This window comes from Mustela nigripes, chromosome 9 (assembly GCF_022355385.1).
Source record: "Mustela nigripes isolate SB6536 chromosome 9, MUSNIG.SB6536, whole genome shotgun sequence".
NCBI classification, from domain to species: domain Eukaryota; kingdom Metazoa; phylum Chordata; class Mammalia; order Carnivora; family Mustelidae; genus Mustela; species Mustela nigripes.
Genome location: NC_081565.1, coordinates 52,966,538 through 52,986,356, shown reverse-complemented (window position 1 = coordinate 52,986,356; position 19,819 = coordinate 52,966,538). Strand labels below are relative to the sequence as shown.

At 40.8% G+C, this 19,819-nt stretch overlaps 1 protein-coding gene across 1 annotated transcript in view; it reads right to left on the bottom strand.

The window, feature by feature from the left end:
* The window catches only part of LOC132024140 (FRAS1-related extracellular matrix protein 1-like), an 82,620-nt gene that overhangs the window by 13,413 nt on the left and 49,388 nt on the right, over positions 1-19,819 (bottom strand). The window contains exons 6-8 of the mRNA XM_059410137.1: positions 11,038-11,361; positions 7,209-7,317; positions 3,504-3,635 (exon numbers count right to left, since the gene is read on the bottom strand). Coding sequence (XP_059266120.1) covers positions 3,504-3,635; positions 7,209-7,317; positions 11,038-11,361 — 565 coding nt within the window. The remainder of the gene's footprint in view (positions 1-3,503; positions 3,636-7,208; positions 7,318-11,037; positions 11,362-19,819) is intronic.

Sequence of the window (19,819 nt, the reverse complement as noted above, 5' to 3'; positions counted from 1 at the left end):
AACAAGATGGGATTGGGAGGGAGACAAACCATAAGTGACTCTTAATCTCACAAAACAAACTGAGGGTTGCTGGGGGGAGGGGGGTTTGGGAGAAGGGGGTGGGATTATGGACATTGGGAAGGGTATGTGCTTTGGTGAGTGCTGTGAAGTGTGTAAACCTGGTGATTCACAGACCTGTACCCCTGGGGATAAAAATATATATTTATAAAAAATAAAAAATTAATTAAAAAAAAAAAACAGACAAACTATAATTTAAACCAAAAACTGTAAAAAGAGATGAAGAAGGGCACTATATCATGAGTAAGGGCTCTTTCCAAGAAGAAGATCTAATAATTGTAAATATTTATGCCCACAACTTGGTAGCACCCAAATATAAAATCAATTAATAACAAACATAAAGAAACTCATTGATAATAATACAATAATAGCAGGGGACTTTTAACTCCCTACTTACAGCAATGGACAGATCATCTAAGCAGAAAATCAACAAGAAAATAATGACTTTGAATGACACATTCTTTTTAAGTACACAGAATACACATTCTTTTCAAGTGCACAAGGAACATTCTCCAGAATAGACCACATATTGAGTCACAAATCAGCCCTCAACAATTACAAAAAGGCTGAGATCATACCATGTATATTTTCCGATGACAAAGCTATGAAATTTAAAGTCAACCACCAGAAAAAACTTGGAAAAACCACAAATAAATAGAGGCTAAAGAACATACCACTAAAGAATGAATGGGTCACAAGGAAGTTGAAGAAGAAATAAAGAAATATATGGAAGCAAATGAAAATGAAAATGTGACAGTCCAAAACTTTTGGGATGCAGCAAAAGTGGTCAATCAATGTGATATATACCACATTAATAAAAGAAAGGGTAAGAACCATATGATCCCCTCAATAGATGCAGAAAAAGCATTTGACAAAATAAGGAATCCATTCTTGATTAAAATCTTCAACAAAGTAGGGATAGAGGCAACATACTTCAACATAATAATGATCATATATGAAAAACTGAGAGCTATTATCATCCTCAATGAGGAAAAACTGAGAGTGGACAAGGATGTCCACTCTCACCACTGTTATTTAATACAGTACTAGAAGTCCTAGCCTCAGCAATCAGACAACAAAAGGAAATAAAATGCTTCCAAATCAGCAAGAAAGAAGTCAAATATTTGCAGATGACATGATACTCTATGAAGAAAACCTGAAAGATTCCACCAAAAAATTGTTAGTACTGATAAATGAATTCAACAAAGTAGCAAGATACAAAGTCAATATACAGAAATCTGTTGCATTTCTATATGACAATAATGAAGTACCAGAAAGAGAAATCAAGGAATAAATCCCACTTACAATTGCAACAAAAACCATAAGATACCTAAGAATAAACCTAATGAAAGAGGTAAGAGATCTGTATTCTGAAAACTATAGAACACTGATGAAAGAAATTTTTTTTTTTTTTTTTTTTTTTTTTTAAAGATTTTATTTATTTATTTGACAGAGAGAAATCACAAGTAGGCAGAGAGGCAGGCAGAGAGAGAGAGGAGGAAGCAGGCTCCCTGCTGAGCAGAGAGCCCGATGCGGGACTCGATCCCAGGACCCTGAGATCATGACCTGAGCCGAAGGCAGTGGCTTAACCACTGAGCCACCCAGGCGCCCCTGATGAAAGAAATTGAAGATAACACAAAGAAATGGAAAAGCATTCCATGCTTGTGGATTGGAATAACAAATGTTGTTAAAATGTCTACACTACCCAGAGCAATCAACATATTTAATGCAATCCCCATCAAAATACCACCAGCATTTTTCACAGAACTAGAACAAACCAACCTAAAATTTGTATGGAATCACAAAAGACCCAGAATAGCCAAAGCAATCTTGAAAAGGAAAAGCAAATCTGGAGGCATCACAGTTCCAGACTTCAAGCTCTATTACAAAGCAATGGCACTGGCACAAAAAGAAACACATAGGTCAATGGAATAGAATAGAGAAGCCAGAAAAAGACTCTCAACCCTATGGTCAACTAATCTTCAGCAAAGCAAGAAAGAATGTCCAGTGGAAAAAAAAACAGTGTCTTCAACAAAGGATTGCTGTACAGCAACATGAGAAAGAATGAAACTGGATTGCTTTCTTACACCACACACCAAAATGAATTCAAAATGGATGAAATACCTAAATGTGAGACAGTAAATAGTCAAAATCCTAGAAGAGAACAGAGGCAGCAACCTCTTCAACTTCAGCCACAGCAACTTCTTAGTAGATATGTCACCACAGGCAAGGGAAACAAAAGGAAAAATGAACTACTGAGACTTCAGCCAGATAAAAAACTTCTGCATAGAAAAGGAAATAATCAACAAAACGAAAAGGTAACCTATAGAATGGGAGAAATATTTGCAAATGATATATCAGATAAGGGATTAGTATCTAATATCTATAAAGAACTTAGCAAACTTGACACCCAAGAAGCAAATACTCCACATAAGAAAGAGGCAGAAGGCATGAGCAGACATTTTTTCCAAAGACATACAGATGGCCAACAGACATGAAAAGATACTCAACATCACTCATCACCAGGGAAATGCAAATCAAAACCCCTGTGAGATATCACCTCACACCTGTCATAATGGTTAAAATTAACAACATAGGGAACAAGAGATGTTGGCAAGGATACAGAGCAAGGGGTACTGTCTTATACTACGGGTGAGAATGCAAACTGGGGCAGCCCCATTGGAAAAACAACATGGAGGGTCCTCAAAAAGTTAAAAATAGAACTACCCCATAACCCGGCAATTGCACTACTAGGTATTTACCCAGTGGATACAAAAATACTGATTTGAAAGGATACTTGCACCCCAATGTTCATGGCAGCATTATCAACAATAGCCAAATTGTGGAAAGAGCACAAATGTCCATCAACTGATGAATGGATAAAGAAGTTGTGGTATATACATATATATATAATAAAATATGTGAACAGAATAGAGAAGCCATCAAAAAAGATGAGATCTTGCTATTTGCAATGACATGGATGAAGCTAGAGGGTATTATGCTAAGCAATATAAGTCATTCAGAGAAAGACAAGTATATGATTTCACTGATGTGTGGAATTTAAGAAACAAAACAGATGAACATAGGAGAAGAGGGAAAAAAAGGAGAGAGGGAAGCAAACAATAAGAGACTCTTAACTATAAAGAACAAACAGGATTAACAAAGGGGAGGTGGGTGGGGGATGGGCTAAATGGCTGATGGGTATTAAGGAAGGCACTTGTGATGAGCACTGGGTGTTATATGTAAGTGATGAATCATTAAATTCTACTTCTGAAACTAGTATTACATTATATGTTAATCAACTAGAATTTAAATAAAAACTTGGGGAAAAAAGAGAGAAAGAAATGAGACCCAAGAGAGGCTATGTACATCCTGTCAAATATGATCTGCCTTTGGAGAAAATACTGCTCAGATTCTCTTCTAGGTCAAACAGACTGGTGTTTCACCTCTTAGTGTAAGCCGTCCATGCTGCAGGCCGCCTACGGTGACCAGCCGGGCAGCATGGATGTCATCGTTGTCGACAATCTGGAACTGCTCCCAAGTGATGGCCCGAGACTGGCCCTCTAGAAGACTCAGACCTATAAGAGAAAACAGACAAGTGTCCTGGAAAAATCTATGACATGCCAACGTGTCTACTTTAAGACAAGATTAATGAATTTTCAGTCACAAAACTAGCTGAAGATTGTATCTTTGAAAGCTTTACAAGAAATTGGAATTTCGTTTTTATTTTTAGAAATTATTTTTTAGGATTTATTTATTTATTTGAGAGAGAAAGAGCAAGTGTGCAGAGGGGAGGGGTAGAGAAAGAGGAAGCAGGAATCTCAAGCAGACTCCATGCTCAGTGTGGAGTCTCATGTGGGGCTTGATCTCATGACCCGGAGATCATAACCTGAGCTGAAGCCAGGAGTCAGATGCTTAACCAACTGTACCACCCAGGCACCCCATATTTTTAGTAATATTTCTACTTTTCAATAAGATTTTATTTATTTGATTTTATTTGTTTATTTCAGAGAGAGAGAGAGAGAGAGAGAGAGAGAGAGCACAAACAAGGGGAGTGGGAGGGCCAAACAGGTTCCCCACCCAGTAGCAAGCCTGACTCAGGGCTTGACCCCAGGCCCTGGGACCATGACCTGAGATGAAGGCAGACAGCTAACCAACTGAACCTCCAGGTACCCCATAATATTTCTTCTTTTAATACTATTAACCCCAAACTCACAACTTGTTCCTTATATATCCATTGGAGACATTGTGGTCCAGAAAATAAATAACTAAAGGAAAGAAGAGATGTTATGTTCACAGTGGTCTCTAGTTCAAAAATGTCCACGAGGAATTTTTCAAAGATGAATCCAGAAATTTTAAGCAGGCAAAAGAATCAGAAGAGCTTTTCCATATGTTATGAGTGCAAGAGTAGCCCATAGGACAGAGAATGTAAAGTGGGTAACCATGTAAATACAGAGCTACCACAGTAGCAGAGCATTGAGCGGTATTAGACGTCAAGAGTCTGACACTCTGCAATGACGGCTGAATTGTGTTCTGGACTCTAACAAAGAAGGGACCTTTGTAACTAAAGGAAATGAAATAAAATCTTCTCCCTGGACCCAGCATGCTGGAGGAAATGTGGGGAGAGGGTAAGTGCTGCTCAGAGCAGCCAGAATACAGATCCTGGATGGAACACTCCAGTGAAAATGCAGAGCTGAGCATCACTGCCAATGCCATTATCCAGGAGATACAGGAACTGACCTATTGCAAAGAATACAAAAAGGGAGCAAAGCAGGCACCTGGGTGGCTCAGTGGCTTAAGCCTCTGCCTTGGGCTCAGGTCATGATCTCAGCGTCCTGGGATTAAGCTCTCTGCTCAGGAGGAGCCTGCTTCTTCCTCTCTCTCTGCCATCCTGTCTGCCTGCTTGTGATCTCTCTCAAATAAATAAATAAAATCTTTTAAAAATATTAAAATTAAAAAAATAAAAGGGAGCAATGCTTTTTGAGGAAACAAATTGATAAAATTTAAAAGTAGTGTACTGGTGGACCCGATGACACTTCCTTTCAAACCTGGTTAGCTTCTCCCCATCCCCTCTTGCCAGCTGTGACCATGCATGTGCTGTCTCAAAGCAACAGCCCCATTGGGAGCCCCACAGTCCCCACAATTGTGAAGTCCTGGCTGCCACCACTGCCTCATCTTCTGATGTGGCTGGTTACCTCAGCTGTCCTCTTGGTCAAGGGCCAGGTTGTGGCATGACCCACTCTTGTCACCACAGCCAGGTCCTACCTACACCAGGGGACCCAGGGAGTTTCTGTTGCAACAGCAAAGAGGGGCCAGGTAGCTCATCATGGACATGTGGGGAGCTAACATCCAGCGGGGCAAACTGACCATAGTGAGACAGGAGATGGGAAGGAGTTAAGAGAGAAACTATTCACCCTTTCCCCAGCCCAACTCTGACTCTTGCTACACACAGTGGCTCCATCTCCTCCTGGAGATACCAGCATGAGGGAGCAGTCAACTTCACTTTCTCACCAACTTAGTCTTGTCAACTTTTTGTTTGTTCCTCACAACGTCCATTCCCCCTCATTCTTTTTGGGTATAGGGTTAGTATATGACCTGCCTCAAGGGCTGTTGGCTGGGGAACCTGGGGTAAGCCATACAGTCTGGAGACAGAGAGAGAGAGAAAGATGGGAGGGAGGAAGAAAGGAAAGAGAGAGGGAGGAAGAACAAACACATATAAAGAATCTCTGTGAGGGATGCCTGAGGGGCCCAGTCAGTTAAGTGTCCAACTCTTGGTCTTTGCTCAGTTCTTGACCTGAGAGTCGTGAGTTCAAGACCCGTGCTAGGCTCCATGCTGGGTGTGGAGCCTATTAAAAAAAAAAATCTCTGTGATTGGTAATAAGGGTTTTGAAGCCATGAGTGTATGGTACAGCATAATCCAAGGCATCGTGGGACACAGCAGAAGAACAAGCAAGACTAGAAGAATAGACAGCAAAATATTAAGAGTGGTTCTGTCTTCATGGTGGAGTAATACATGATTTTGTTCATTCATTACCATTTCAATCATTTATTCATTACTATCCATTCATTATTAGTATCATTATTATTATCCATCCATTCATTCAATTTATTGCTTAATGTACTTGCCAAGTTTTCAGTGATGAACATGTATTAAGTTCATCATAACTGAAAATTGATTTTAAAAAAAATTGTCATGTCCCAAGTAGTCAAAACCAGATCTGGAGCTCTCTTAACAAGCTTGAGTTTCACAGATCACACAGACTATTAAGTCTTTATCTGAAGCAATAATTCATTTAATATATGATTATTACTAAACTTCGGGTTAGCAATTCCTTCTTTTCTTTCATTATCCCTGTAACAGGTAGAGTAGGACAGAGAAACACAAGACTGCTCAACCAATGTTCTCATGACTGAAACTCACATACATGCAAACATGTGTGTGTGTGTACCCACATGCAAGGGCATAAATACACACACACACACACACACACACACACACACACACACGGCAACGAGTTTAAGCCACCATGTGGGGATTTAAATCAGACAGAGATGTTTTCCCTTAACAAAACCTACGGCCACTACTTACAAGTATATTTTAAATGCTGTCAATGAGATCAATGGGAAAGGAGAAAAATCCTCATTTACATTCCACATTTACATCTGATCTAAATATATACATTGCATTAAAGATCACTCAGAAGTGACCTTCTTTTAAAATAAAGCACTTTAAGCTCTTTATTCCTGCATTGTGGCTTCCTTGCCTGTCTTAGAAACAGGACAATGAATTAGTCTACCGCTTCCTTCCCTCCTTCTGAATAGCGGTTGGACACCTTTTTGCTCTCTGTCCCGACTATAGCTCAGTCTCCCAAGTAGTCACTTTTTGCCTCATTCATTTGAAAGGTGCCTTTCTGGCTTATTTCTTCCAGAGGAGAAACTTGGCTTCCCCACACAGGAATCCTGGATTTAAATTTCTCACCCTGCTAGTAGGAAAAACAAAACAAAAACAACGATTTGATTGCCTTCACCGGGCTGGGTTTCAGCTGCCTCTTGTGCGAAATGGGAAGAAAACGACCTTTCTTTCCTGACCCATATACTTTCCCATCTTCCCTTTAGGGCTCTGTGGCTTGACACACTCCACGGAGCTTCACCTGTGTTCCAGGACACCCGCGGGGCGTTGGTATCTGCTGTTCTGATGGAGATGTGGACTGTGATCGGTGCACTCCTCTCGAAGAAGAAATCATAAACCTCCACCTCCAGCTGCAAACAAACAGTTGCCTATGGATCACACATTGACAGTTTAGAGCATAAAATACCACTATTCCTGGGGCAGACTCCACAGTGGGAGGCAAAAGGTTAAATTTCTGCTGAAGCCATAACTCATTTTTTTAAAGATTGCTTTATTTATTTAAAAAAAAAAAAAAAAGAAAGATTGGTTTATGTATCTTAGAGAGAGAAAGAGAGAGAGTGTGTGCGAGCGAGCACAGGGGGAGGGGCAGAGGGAGAGAAGCATACTTCCTGCTGAGCGAGGAGCCTGACATGGGGCTCAGACTCAGGACCCTGAGATCATGACCTGCACCAAAATCAAGAGTCAGATGCTTAACCGAATGAACCACCCAGGCGCCCCGCCTGATGTCATTTTCGACAACCAGATCTCACGTTTTCAGGCTCTAGATTTTGTTCATTAGTTAGCAGTATTGTTAAATTTTCCTCTCCATAAAAGAAGCTTTTAGCCTCAAATAGGTGAATACGGTGAAAAAGGGTCCCTGTATTTGCTCAAGAGACCAGCCTCGGGCCACTCGAGCCCGAGGTACAAGGACCAGAGCAGTAAATCTTAACTGTGGGAGGCTTTATTCCCCCAGGGGACACTTGGAAATGTCTAAAGACATTTTTGATCTCACGAATAGGTAAGCATGGTGGGCGGTCCTACCGGCCACTAAATAGTAGACAGAGGCCAGGGATGCTCCTACAAGCTACCACGCACAAGACAGCCCGCATAATAAAGAATCAGCCAGTGCGAAATGCCACTGGTGCTGCTTTTAAGAGACCCTGCTCTAGAGGCATCTATCTTTCCAAACATATTTTTAAATACCCAGATTTTATTCGCTTCCATGAAATCCATAGCTAATAAATGGGGCTATATGAGAAGGTTTTTCATAAAGATTTTATTTCTTGGGGTGCCTGGGTGGCTCAGTGGGTTAAACCTCTGCCTTCAGCTTAGGTCATGATCTCGGGGTCCTGGGATCGAGCCTCATATCAGGCTCTCTGCTCAGCGGATAGCCTGCTTCCCCCTCTCTCTCTGCCTACTTGCGATCTCTCTCTCTTTGTCAAATAAAGAAATAAAATCTTTTTAAAAAAATATTTTATAAAATCTTTTAAATTTTTAATAATTTTTAATAAAATTTATAATAAAATAAAGATTTTATTAGATTTTATTAAAAGATTTTATTAAAAATTTATAATAAAATAAATTTTTAATAAAATCTTTTTTAAAAAAGATTTTATTTCTTTATTTGAGAGACAGAGGGACAGAGGGAGTGAGAGGGAAAACCAGACCCCCTGCTGAGCAGAGATTTCCCGATACAAGGCTCCATCCCAGGACCTTGGGATCATGACCTGAGCCTAAGGTAGACTCTTTCCTAACTAACTGAGCCGCCCAGTGCCCCATTAAGTTTGTTTGTTTGTTTGTTTGTTTTAAGATTTTATCCCATTAAGTTTTGAACCTTCTTATGTATTATGCACATATTTTACCAGATGCTGACAGGGAAGGATGGCATATAAGACAGAAATGCAAGGCACACGCCTACTTTTGAAGAATGTCCATTTGACACTGAATCGCCATTTGGTCGACCAGAGAGGATAAATTCTTAAATGGCAGCATATCAGCATGTACTACCCCACAAAAGAAACAGGTTCAAGGGGGCCAAAGTAACAGACTAGAAATGGAACCACACCCAGGCGGGGATGTCTTTTGGAGGTAGAATGTCAGTATCTGTTAGGTTGAGCCATCTGAAATTGTATGTCACGTGCTCACTAAGAAACACTGTTCTCAAACCAACAGGGTACCTGGTAAAACGAGTTTGAATTTGCATGGCCAAAAGAATGGACCACCTTGACATTATAGTCCAAGGAATGCTTGGCTAGCTTCAGGAGCATGGGTCATTGCGCTGGCCTCGGGAGTCCTACCTTAGGTGACTGAAGGAGCCCAGGACTTCCAGCCCACAGAATCTGCAAAGCACCTAATCACTGAGAAAACTGAGAGTCACCCTCTAACAGCAATGACAAAAATCACACATTTGACCAGGTTCTGCTTTAGGATCACATTACACCATGCCAGAAGACACACAGAAAGCAACCAGAGGAGCTGTGCTTTATTTAGGAGTTCGAGGTAAAACTGGACATCTAATGAGTAATGACCCGGTAATACAAAAGGAATGGGAGACAAAAGGAAAAAAGAAAAAAATGGCTGCCACTTACTACAATGAAGTGAAGAAAAGCAAAGCAAAGGGCAAAAACATGGCACTGACAGTCAAGTCTTTTGTCTTCCCTGGAGGCTAAATGCTGAGAATGCCTAAATTAGATAGAGGGCAATTTGGAATGGCAGGCACACTCATTTTCCTTAATAAACCTGAAGTCAGGTCTGTGTCAATCTGCTCATGTCAACGTTCCATCCTGTTTGAATCAACTTGCTGGGAGGTTAGGTCTGCAAGTTTGCGGAGGGTTATTATGTGCAAGACTGTCACCAGCTGTTCTCAACTCCCATCCAAAACAAAATTAGAGGGAAGAGGCTAGAAGAGCAGCAGAAGGTAAATAAATAAAATATTAAAAAAAAAAAAAAAAAAAGAAGGTACTGAGATTAGACAAGAAGGAGACTTTTCTGACAGGAAAGTGTTTGATAGAGAAATTAGTCATTTAATGAGATTATGGAATCTCCTATCCTGAGTCAGGGTTATTCATTAAAATTAAGGATCTCAGGGCATCTGGGTGGCTCAGTAGTTAAGCGTCTGCCTTTGGCTCAGGTCATGATCCCAGGGTCCAGGGATTGAGCTGCATCAGGCTCCTTCTTCAGCGGAAAGCCCGCTTCTCCTGCTCCCACTCCCCCTGCTTATGTCCCCTCTCTCACTGTCTCTTTCTCTCTCTCTCTCTGTGTCAAATAAATAAAGTAAGGATTCCAGTAAAACACTTCTACAAAGAAGGAATAATAGAATTTATTAATGAGGGGTGCCCGGGTGGCACAGTGGCTTGAGAGTCCGACTCTTGGTTTCAGCTCAAGTGATAATCTCAGGGTCATGGGATCAAGCCCCATGTGGGGCTCCACACTCAGCATGAGGTCTACTTGAGATTCTTTCTCCCTCGCCCTGACCCTCCCGCTTGTATTATTCTCTCTCTTTCTCTCAAATGAATAAATAAATCTCTAAAATAAAAAGAATTTGTTAATGAAAGGATTGTAGACAAAGTCATCTTTAACTCCCATGGTCTATGGCATGCAGAAAGGCCATCAAGGACACCGGAGTTCTCAAACCAGTGACCTCTGGACCAAAAGTAGCCCTCAGAAATATTTCATAGGTGCCACAATATGTTTCAGAATTTTAAATATGTATCCTGTATTTAAAAGTTGAAACATTTTTACAAAATAAAAGAAAAATTTATGGATCTCCAACTCCTCTGAAGAACAAGAGCTAAGGCTACCCTGGGTGTGGCCTGATTTGTGTGTATTCACACAAGGCAGCAATCACTGGCGTGGGGGCAGCTGCCTCCCCTCAGTCTCCCTCTCCCATCCCCTCCCCCTGCTTAGTCTCCTCATTTGCATCACAGGCCCAGCTCCTGTAAGCATTTGAGTCTGCCTCCAGATTTACAGTGACTGATTCTCTTCTGAGGCACTGAGGGTACAAACTAACCTGAAGGTGATGAGAAGTGCCTGCATCTTCACTGACTGTGGATACCAGACAGGTTAGATGCTTCATCTCCCTTTCTTCTTACCTCATAATGTCTCCGCACAGAATGGCTGCTGTTCGGCGGCTGATAGGCTATCTGCAGGTCACTTAGATCCTTCCAGGTGAATGAGGAGACCGGTCTGGTATGATCCCACAGATGTGTCACATAGCCATCCAGCGGAGCTTTGGTGATGTTAAACACCAGCAAGGGCTTAGGGGTCTCGTCCTCTTCACAGTCCAGAATGGATGGAGTCAGGGAGGTCAGGATGAACTGATCCACTTCCAGAGTAAACATGGCCATGAACGCAGCCCTTGGAATCTGATTAGGAAAGCCAGCTCTGATATAGACGGGCAACCACGCACTCTCTGACTTTTGAAAAGGAAAAAAATACGAAGGGGAAATAATATGAATGAAGCGATCACATACATGGCTAATAGTTTGGAGACAGGATGTCCAGCAATGGCCTGAAACCTGGCTGCCCATTAGAATCAGTGGACAGTTGTTGTTTTTGCTTTTTATTTTATTTATTTATTTGACTGAGAGAAAGTGAGAACACAAGCAGGGGGAGTAGGAGTTAGAGAAGCAGGTTCCCCACTGAGTAGAGAGCCTGATGTGGGGCTCCATCCCAGGACCCTGGCATTATGGCCTGAGCTAAAAGCAGACAATTATCATCTGAGCCACCCAAGAGCCTGAATCACTGGAGAGTTTTAAACACATACTGATGCCCAAGCTTCATCTCTTGTGGGTTCGAATTTAATTGTTCCCCAAAAGGGACCAGAAAACTGGTATTTTTAAAACTCTCTGGTGGACTCTAGTATGTAGCCAGGATTGAAAGGGTACATTCATTTTGGTGTCAGAAGGAACTGTCCTTTTGAGTCTATGTCCAGCACTTGTGTGATTTTAAACACACTGTTTAACTCCTAAGCCTTTTCCCCCCTTTGTAAAATACAAATAGTGGGACCCCGAGTATTAAGTGAGGATTAAATGAGATAACCAAAGTAAAGCACTTAGCTGTGTCTGGCGTGCCCCACCTACCTCCTCTGGTCACCCTGCCCACTTCCTGCCATGTGGTTTGAAGAGGGCAAAGGCAGGATGAAGGAAAATGTCTCTGTAACTCAGTACCCACGCAACTGAAGGGTGGTGGCTCATCTGTCTAGTTAAGACCCCGAGTCCCCAGGTGACAAGAAGGTAATTAAAGCTGAAAGTTACCAATCAGGCTAGAAACGCACCCTCAAATGAGAGCGCTATGAGCAAACAGCCCCTATAATGGGGATTGCCAGAGAAACCAGGAAATTGCATCTTGGGATCAGGCTTTATGAGGAAAAGTCCTCAAAGCAGGAGATGCTGGTTATCATGGGATTTGGTGTTTTGCATTGTTAAGAATGACCCTTAATGATAGGAGTCCCATTCAGTATGCAGAACACTGGATATTGGACTAGAAGTTGTTATCCGTATGAAACGAAATGTAAAGAACAGAATTCTTTTTAACTCAGTCTCAGCTGAGGTTCCAATGAGAAAGATACCAGATTTCAAAATGAATGTGGCACCGATACTATAGGCACATTTACAAAGCAAATCGTCTGGAACTGGTCTAGAACCCCTTCAACCACTGCAAGAATAGAAAAGGGTTGAGAGGGGTAAGAGAAAGATTTATTTGTAGAGAAGACTGCTTTTCTGTGCTGAGTCACTCCCTCAATCCCCAACCCCACCCAACCCCGTGAAGAGGAAAGGTAGACAATGCTACATTTGTCTTGGATGTCAGGACCGAAGTTTCCTGGAGGCCAGCCTTAAATGTATCTTTTACATGTGAGATGGCGAGGATTAATGCTGGGTTCATACAGGAGGAAGCAAGGGGGCCAGACCCAGAATACTGGTGTCTCTTCTGGGATCTGTCAAGTCCTTGTTTGTGGCAGAGGTAAACATATGGGGGCTACCACATATCAGCTGAAGGGGACAGACTGTTGGTCTTGGGTCATACTGGACTTTGACCTTTTGGGTGTATCTGTGAGAAGCCAAAGAATGGCAGAAGCAGGAAGCTGGGGGTGGAAATCATCCTAGGAGCTGTGGGGAGGAATTGCAAATGAATACTCAGGCTAGAAATGACTCTACTGGAGTTCTACCTGAAGAAGATCTCAAGGATGGGAGATCCCCAGAGAAACCACAAAATTGCCCTGGAGACAAAGCCTAAGCTAGAAACACTTGCCAGAGTTACAGAGCATGAAGTTTTATTCCATCAGTATCTGATCAAGTAAGACCTCTCTCACCAATGCTCCCCACAAACCAAGCCCTCTAAGACCAGAAGTTCCAAGACTAGCCAGCAAACTAAAAAGAGAGGAATGCAACAGAGAAAGAGAAAAGAAGACAATCAACCCCTCTTTCCTCCCACTCCATGCTTAATGAAGACAAATTAAAGATATACTGAGATATCAGTCTTCACGTGCCATTAAAAAAAATTTTTTTTAAGGGGCACCTGGGTGGCTCAGTCAGTTAAGCATCTGACTCTTGATCTCAGCTCAAGTCTTGATCTCAAGGCTGAGTGTTCAAGCCCTGCATTGGGCTTCATGCTGGACATGGAAACTACTTTAAAAACATGTATATTTAAGAATCATAAAAGTCATAATGTTGAAATTCAAGTATGGGAAAATCATAGTATAAAAGGACTAGTGCTGAACAGTAAAACTATTTAAACCTAGGATTAAGCCTAAATAAATATGTTAATTTAAACATGCTAACAAAATAGATATAAATGTCAAAAAAACTTACTTGAAATAAGAGATAAATGATTGAAGAAGTAACAGGTATAACAACTGAATCCTAAAACTGAAATTGCAGATTGTATAACAAAGCCTGGAAGATGGGAAATCCCCAGGAGAAAGGATAAACAAGATCAATCCTTACCACATAAAGGAAAGACCTAACGAAACTCATTTCATTTTTTGTCTTAAATATTAAAAATAGAAGTTAAACAATGTTTTAAAGTTTGGAATTAAATTCCAGTAAAATATAAAATGAGATAAAGGACTTTCAAATAAGTGAAAAAACAGGCATAGAAAATATAATCTGTATTGCAAGATAATTTTTTTAATTAGCCAGAAAGCATAAAACAAAATGATAGAAAAAAATACATATCCATTACAAAACTATACCTTATATTCCCCTGTTTAAGACAAATATTCTGAAATTAAATATCTAATTACATATGTCTTATAGGGGAGAAATTTAAAATAAAATTACATACAAATATTAAAATGAAAAGGATGATCAAAAGTTATCATGTAAAGGAAAAAGCAAAAGTGACCATATTACTTTCAAAGAAAGATGAATCAAGGCAAAAAGCATTAAAAAAGGACAGTGTGCATTGTCAAAGACAGTGGAGTGGGAATTCAGCTGGATAGCTATCAAATCATTCTGAACACCTGCAAACTCAACCAGAGACCTAAGAAAAGAACAGCTGCAACTCCACCAATTAAAAAACAACCACTTTCTGCAAGGTAGGAGGTGCAGAGACGGTACTCTGAGGCAATATATAGGAAGATAAACTGCAGGCAGAGGGAGCAGCAGAGCCCCAAATCAGAACTTTTAAAAGGTTGTTCCAGTGAGGGATGTCCCTGCCTGAGAGGTGCTCTGATGGCAAAGCAGGGCAGAATCCTAAGTGGAACAGTATCACCAGGATCCCCAGGATCACAGGAAGCCCAGAGATGCCTGAATGTGGCAGAGGTCCCAGGTATCAGAGCGGGGAAGCCAGCTGCAATTAGCAAGCCCAGGAGTGGGCTTTCAGCTCAGGGTTGCCATAAACCATAAACCACAAATAGTGGTCTAATGACTACTGTCCAAGCAGGGGCCCAGCAAGCAGCAGAACCTGTGAGACACACCCTACCCACCAAGAGGAGTGGCTCAGGAGTGTGCCTCAGGAGTCTGCAGGGTCTGGAGACTCGAAACAGGGTTGTGAGCCTGAGACAAAATTCTGTCACAGGCCAGGTGAGCACAAGTGTGACTGGAGATCAGAGAGACATAAGTGACTGACTGCTTTTCCTTAAGGACACACTGAGGAGTGGGGCCTGAGCATTTGGCTCCAGGGCTGGACATGGGGAGACCGCAATTTTCATTCTCATCCTAAAGCTGCGCAGGAAACCTTCAGGGAACAAAAGCCACACAGAGCGACCTGGAGCCACTGATCTAGTCTTGCCCCTGGCAAGGGTGCTGCAATTCTGCCTAAGGTAAAGACACCTGAGAATCAGTGCAACAGACCCCCCACCCAAGGTGATCAACAAGAACATCCAACTAAGACCAAGTTTACCCATCATAGAGAACTACACAACTCCAGCACTCGGGGAAAACACTATATAGAATTCATGGCTTTTTCCCCCCTATTCTTTAGTCTTTCCACTTCAATTTTTTCTCTTTCCTTTTTCAACCAATTTCTTATTTTATTAACTCCTTTTTCTTTTAATTTCTATTCAGTGTAACAGTATTCATTGTTTTTGCACCACACCCAGTGCTCCATGCAATCCGTGCCCTCTCCAATACCCACCACCTGGTTCCCCCAACCTCCAACCCCCCGCCCCTTCAAAACCCTGATTGTTTTTCAGAGTCCATAGTCTCTCATGGTTCACCTCCCCTTCCAATTTCCCTCAACTCCCTTCTCCTCTCTAACTCCCTTTGTCCTCCATGCTATTTGTTAAGCTCCAAAAATAAGTGAAACCATATGATAATTGACTCTCTCTGCTGGACTTATTTCACTCAGCATAATCCCTTCCAGTCCCGTCCATGTTGATACAAAAGTTGGGTATTCATCCTTTCTGATGAAGGCATAATACTCCATTGTGTATATGGACCACATCTTCCTTATCCATTCGTCCGTTGAAGGGCATCTTGGTTCTTTCCACAGTTTGGCGACCATGGCCATTGCTGCTATAAACATTGGGGTACAGATGGCCCTTCTTTTCACTACATCTGTATGTTTGGGGTAAATACCCAGTAGTGCAATTGTAGGGTCATAGAGAAGGTCTATTTTTAATTTCTTGAGGAATCTCCACACGGTTCTCCAAAGTGGCTACACCAACTTGCATTCCCACCAACAGTGTAAGAGGGTTCCCCTTTCTCCACATCCCCTCCAACACATGTTGTTTCCTGTCTTGCTAATTTTGGCCATTCTAACTGGTGTAAGGTGGTTTCTCAATGTGGTTTTAATTTGAATCTCCCTGATGGCTAGTGATGATGAACATTTTTTCATGTGTCTGATAGCCATTTTTATGTCTTCATTGGAGAGGTGTCTGTTCATATCTTCTGCCCATTTTTTGATATGATTGTCTGTTTTGTGTGTGTTGAGTTTGAGGAGTTCTTTATAGATCCTGGATATCAACCTTTTGTCTGTACTGTCATTTGCAAATATCTTCTCCCATTCCATGGGTTGCCTCTTTGTTTTCTTGACTATTTCCTTTGCTGTGCAGAAGCTTTTGATTTTGATGAAGTCCCAAAAGTTCATTTTCGCTTTTCTTTCCTTTGCCTTTGGAGACATATCTTGAAAGAAGTTGCTGTGGCTGTTATCGAAGAGGTTACTACCTATGTTCTCCTCTAGGATTCGATGGATTTCTATCTCACATTGAGGTCTTTTATCCATATAGAGTTTATCTTTGTGTACGGTGTTAAGAGAATGGTCGAGTTTCATTCTTCTACATATAGCTGTCCAGTTTTCCTAGCACCATTTATTGAAGAGACTGTCTTTTATCCACTGTAAATTTTTTCCGGTTTTGTCAAAGATTATTTGACCATAGAGTTGAGGGTCCATATCTGGGTTCACTACTCTGTTCCACTGGCCTATGTGTCTGTTTTTATGCCATTACCATGCTGTCTTGGTGATCAGAGCTTTGTAGTAAAGCTTGAAATTGGCTAACGTGATGCCCCCACTTTTATTTTTGTTTTTCAACACTTCCTTAGTGATTCTGGGTCTCTTCTGATTTCATACAAATTTTTGGATTATTTGCTCCATATCTTTGAAAAATACCAGTAGAATTTTGATCAGAATGGCATTAAAAGTATAGATTTCTCTAGGCAGTATAGACATCTTAACAATGTTTATTCTTCCGATCCAAGAGCATGCAATGGTCTTCCATCTTTTTGTGTCTTCTTCAATTTCTTTCATGAGTGTTCTGCAGTTCCTCGAGTACAGATCCTTTACCTCTTTGGTTAGGTTTATTCCCAGGTGTCTTATGGTTCTTGGTGCTATAGTAAATGGAATCGATTCTCTAATTTCCCTTTCTATATTTTCATTGTTAGTGTATAAGAAAGCTACTGATTTCTGTACATTGACTTTATATACTGCCACATTGCTGAATTGCTGTATGAGTTCTAGTAGTTTGGGGATGGAGTCTTTTGGGTTTTCCATTTAAAGAATCATGTCAACTGAAAAGAGAGTTTGACTTCTTCATTGCCCATTTGGATACCTTTTATTTCTCTTTGTTGTCGGATTGCTGTTGCTAGGACTTCTAATACTATATTGAACAAGAGTGGTGAGAGTGGGCATCCTTGTCGTGTTCCTGATCTCAACGGGAAGGATGCAAGCTTTTTCCCATTGAGGATGATATTTGCTGTGGGTCTTTCATAGATAGATTTTATGAAGTTCAGGAATGTTCCCTCTATCCCTATACTTTGAAGCGTTTTAATCAGGAATGTATGCTGGATTTTGTCAAATGCTTTTTCTGCATCAATTGAGAGGACCATGTGGTTCTTCTCTCTTCTCATATTAATTTGTTCTATCACATTGTTTAATTTGCAAATGTTGAACCATCCTTGTAGCCCAGGGATGAATCCCACTTGGTCATGGTGGATAATCTTTTTAATGTGCTGTTGAATCCTGTTTGCTAGGATCTTGTTGAGAATCTTAGCATCCATGTTCATCAGAGATATTGGTCTGAAATTCTCCTTTTTGATAGGGTCTTTGCCTGGTGTGGGGATCAAGGTAATGCTGGCTTCATAAAGAGAGTCTGGAAATTTTCCTTCTGCTTTAATTTTTTGAAACAGCTTCAGGAGAATAGGTGTTATTTATTCCTTGAAAGTTCGGTAGAATTCTCCAGGGAATCCATCAGGTCCTGGGCTCTTGTTTTTTGGGAGGTTTTTGATCACTGCTTCAATCTTGTTACTAGATATTGGTCTATTCAGGTTGTCAATTTCTTCCTGGTTCAATTTTGGGAGTTTATAGTTTTCCAGGAACGCATCCATTTCATCTAGGTTGCTTAGCTTATTGGCATATAACCATTGGTAATAACTTCTGATGATTGTTTCTACTTCCTTGGTGTTAGTTGTGATCTCTCCCTTTTCACTCATAGTTTTATTAATTTGGGCTTTCTCTCTTTTCTTTTGGATTAGTGTGGCCAATGGTTTATTGATCATATTGATTCTTTCAAAAAAACCAGCTTCTATTTTCATTGATACATTCTACTATGTCTCTGGTTTCTACCTCATTGATCTCAGCTCTAATCTTGATTATTTCTCTTCTTATATGTGGAGTTGGTTTGATTTGTTGTTGATTCTCCAGTTCTTTAAGGTGTAGAGACAGCTGGTGTATTCTGTATTTTTCAATTTTTTTGAGGGAGGCTTGCATGGCTATGTATTCCCCTTAGGACTGCCTTTGCTGTATCCCATAGGTTTTGGACCAACGTGTCTTCATTCTCATTGGTTTCCATGAATTGTTTCAGTTCTTCTTTGATCTCCTGGTTGATCCAAGCATTCTTAAGCAAGGTGGTCTTTAGTTTCCAGGTGTTTGAGTTCCTTCCGAACTTTTCCTTGTGATTGAGCTCCAGTTGCAAAGCATTGTGATCTGAGAATGTGCAGGGAATAATCTCAGTCTTTTGGTATCGGTTGAGTCCTGATTTCTGACCCAATATGTGGTCTATTCTTGAGAAGGTTCCATGTGCACTTGAGAAGACTGAATATTCTGTTGTTTTAGAGTGGAATATTCTGTAAATATCTATGAGGTCCATCTGGTCCAATGTGTCATTCAATGCTCTTGTTTCTTTATTGATTTTCTGCTTCGATGATCTGTTTATTTCTGAGAGAGGTGTGTTAAGATCTCCTACTATTAATGTATTCATATCAATATGACTCTTTATTTTGATTAACAGGTTTTTTTATGTAATTGGCTGCTCCCATATTGGGGGCATAGATATTTACAATTGTTAGATCATCTTGGTGGATAGTCCCTTTACGAATGATGTGTCCTTCTGTATCTCTGACTACAGTCTTTAGTTTAAAATCTAATTTGTCTGATATGAGAATCGCTACCCCGGCCTTCTTTTGAGGCCCACTGACATGAAAGATGCTTCTCCATCTCTTCACTTTCAGTCTGGGTGTATCTTTAGGTTCAAAATGGGTCTCTTGTAGACAACATATGGATGGGTCCTGTCATTTTATCCAATCTGCAACCCTGTGCCATTTTATGGGCACATTTAGGCCATTCACATTGAGAGTGATTATTGATACATACGTTTTTATTGACATCATATTACCTTTGAAGTCTTTCTTTCTGTAGATTGTGTCTATATTTCTGTTCAATGCTATTCTTAGGATTTTTCCTCTTTTATAGAACCCCCCTTAATATTCCCTGAGGTATCAGCTTGGTGGTTGTATAGTCTTTTAAGCCTTGCCGGTCTTGGAAATTCTTTATCTCTCCATCCATTTTGAATGTCAGTCTTGCTGGATAAAGTATTCTTGGCTGCATGCTCTTCTCATTTAGTGCCCTGAATATATCTTGCCAGCCCCTTCTAGCTTGCCAGGTCTCTGTGGACAGGTCTGATGTTATTCTGATGGGCTTTCCTCTGTAAGTAAGGAG